The sequence below is a fragment of the Leptonychotes weddellii genome, unplaced genomic scaffold (genome assembly GCF_054177405.1).
Source record: "Leptonychotes weddellii isolate Sample4059 unplaced genomic scaffold, ASM5417740v2 HiC_scaffold_25062, whole genome shotgun sequence".
Lineage (NCBI taxonomy): Eukaryota > Metazoa > Chordata > Mammalia > Carnivora > Phocidae > Leptonychotes > Leptonychotes weddellii.
This window is the reverse complement of record NW_027841860.1, coordinates 1-2,186: the sequence shown is the minus strand read 5'-3', so window position 1 is coordinate 2,186 and position 2,186 is coordinate 1. Positions and strand designations below refer to the sequence as shown.

Sequence of the window (2,186 nt, the reverse complement as noted above, 5' to 3'; positions counted from 1 at the left end):
GGTGGCAACGGGGCCCGTGGACAGCTCGCCCCCGCTCAGCCGGGCTGGCCAGCCCCTCACGGGTGACACGGGGGCCGGGCAGCCCCCCGGAGCTCTTGCCAGGAAGCACACCCGTGTGCCAGGGGCTGGGGGGGCGAGGAGGGCCGTTTGAGCAGAGGCCCGCGGGAGGGGCGAGCCGGGAAGGCCCCAGGAACACCCGCCGTGTGGGGGCGGGGGGTGCTCGTGGCCGGAGGAAGCAGGACAGGTGGACTCGGAGGAGCGGGGGGAGGGGGGTGGCTCGGTGGGAGAGGGGCTCTGCAGGGCCCGAGCGAGGCGGTGGAAATGGAAGAAATCCTCGAGGTTGTGGCGAGGCGGGAGGCGCCGCACATTCATCCCGAGCCCCTGGCCTCTCCCGAGCGGCGCAGCCCACAGCCCACCTTCCCCCTTGCCGCCAGGTGGAGGCCCGAGTGCGCGAGCAACAGTGCGGGGGGGCCCAGGGAGAGGGGACGCCCCACTCTGCGGCCTCGGGGCCTCGGACAGCAGCGCGCTCTGCCCGGCCTGTTGAGGGGCCGCCGCGGGGTCCCCCCAGCCCCGAACGTCTCCCAGAATGTTCTAGTTCTCACTAGGTAACTGGGCCTGCCAGATACTCCTCACGAGCGTGCCCGGGAAAGGCGTGGGCCCCGCGGTCCGGGAACGGTCATGCTGGCAGAGGCCCGCCTGCTCCGGACCCCGGGCGGCCACACCGTGCGCACCTGCGCTCAGCGGCGCCCGTACCTGCTTGAACTGCTTGTAGAGGACTTTCCGAACTTGGTCTGACGGCTGAAGCTTCCCGGCGAGCAGGGATGACAGCATGTTCCCCAGGGTCACCATCCCCAGGATCACCCTGGGAAGCGGGGGACAGGGTCGGGGGTCAGGGTGGGCACCCCTTCCCTCCCCAGGGCAGAATATGCCCACGGGCGCCCTCAGCGTCAGAGGGTGCCCTTCGGCCAAGTGGGCAAATCCTCTTAGAATTCAACCAGTACGTGCAGGGCCTCCGGGTGGCAGGGACTCTGCAAACCAGTGGGTCCCCTGGATGCTTCCGTTCTGACCCGTGTCGGGGCCAAGCCCTGCACGGGGGCGGCGGACACTGACCCTGACTCGTCGACCACGGGCACCTGGTCGAAGCCCTTCTCACGCAGGATCTCGATGGTGTGCTCGCAGGTGACCGTGGGCAGCACGGTGAGCGGAGCCGACAGGCTCAGCTCCTGCACTCTGAGGTGCCACCACCTGAGGGAGGGAGCAGGGCGGGCCGTGAACTGGGAGGCGGGAGGCGGGAGGCGGGGACAGATCCGGCCACTGTGAGGGTCATCACACCGGGAGACCGCGGGGACGGCCGGGCAGCTGTGGGCCGGACCAAGGGGCCCTGCGGCCACACGGGGCACTTCAGAGGGCGGTCCTCACCACGGCTTGGTCACCGTGAAGTCCTCCTCCTTCAGGAAGCCCTTCTGCAGCATCCACTTGTCACTCAGGAACTTGGACCTGCGGGTGTCAACAAGTCACCGGGGTCCGGACGGAGGGTCTCACCACCCCTCTGCCCACAGGGAGGGGGACACGGTGGGCTCTCAGAGAAAGCCCAGCACCCCTCGCCGGACGCCATGGTCCAGCAGAGACGCCCCGTGGCTGAGGCTGCAGGGCGAGGGGGCCAGGCCCACAGGGCAGACCTGGGAGACCCCGGCAAGGACCTAACGCGGGCACCCGGCCAAGCAGCGACCGGCGTCTGTGTCTGAAGGCGCGCAGGGCACAGCAGGTTCTGTCCCCAGACCTGAGCCAGCAGGCCCCTCGCGGCTCCCGGGGCCACCTCTTCCCCACCCCCCTCCTGACACTCGGGGACAGCCACAAAGGGAACACGACCCTCCTGAGGGTGAAGCACACCGGCCCCGCCACGGGGCTGCCGGCCCAGGACCGGCCCTAACCAGGCAGCATGAGTGCCCACAGGGGGAGTCCCTGACCCGCCAGCAGGCGACCAGGACACTGTGTGACACGACCTGCTCCATCCCTCAACCGACCATCTCCGAGACTCACACCCACCCCACCCCTCACACACCTCACCTCACACCCACCCAACCCCTCACACCTCACCCCTCACACCCACCCCACCTCTCACACCTCACCTCTGACACCCACCCCTCCTCTCACATACCTCACCTCTCACACCACCCCACCTCACA

The 2,186-nt window shown here is 69.4% G+C and overlaps 1 protein-coding gene across 1 annotated transcript; it reads right to left on the bottom strand.

The window, feature by feature from the left end:
• Window positions 1-576: 576 nt before the first annotated feature.
• Window positions 577-2,055, bottom strand: LOC145718911 (cystathionine beta-synthase-like protein). Its single transcript, XM_081810413.1, has 3 exons — window positions 1,420-2,055; window positions 1,111-1,245; window positions 577-862 (listed from the first exon to the last, which is right to left on the bottom strand). Exons 1-3 carry the CDS (start codon window positions 1,470-1,472, stop codon window positions 592-594), a joined length of 459 nt encoding a protein of 152 aa, XP_081666539.1. The 5' UTR covers window positions 1,473-2,055; the 3' UTR covers window positions 577-591.
• Window positions 2,056-2,186: the final 131 nt, after the last annotated feature.

Bases quoted from the DNA above. Each gene is read 5' to 3' on its own strand.
- LOC145718911 (XM_081810413.1), bottom strand. From the start codon at position 1,472: ATGCTGCAGAAGGGCTTCCTGAAGGAGGAGGACTTCACGGTGACCAAG. The intron at 1,246-1,419 runs GTGAGGACCGCC...TCCCTCCCTCAG, and splicing joins TTCACGGTGACCAAGCCGTG to GTGGTGGCACCTCAGAGTGC. The intron at 863-1,110 runs GTCAGTGTCCGC...CCCGCTTCCCAG, and splicing joins CCCGTGGTCGACGAGTCAGG to GGTGATCCTGGGGATGGTGA.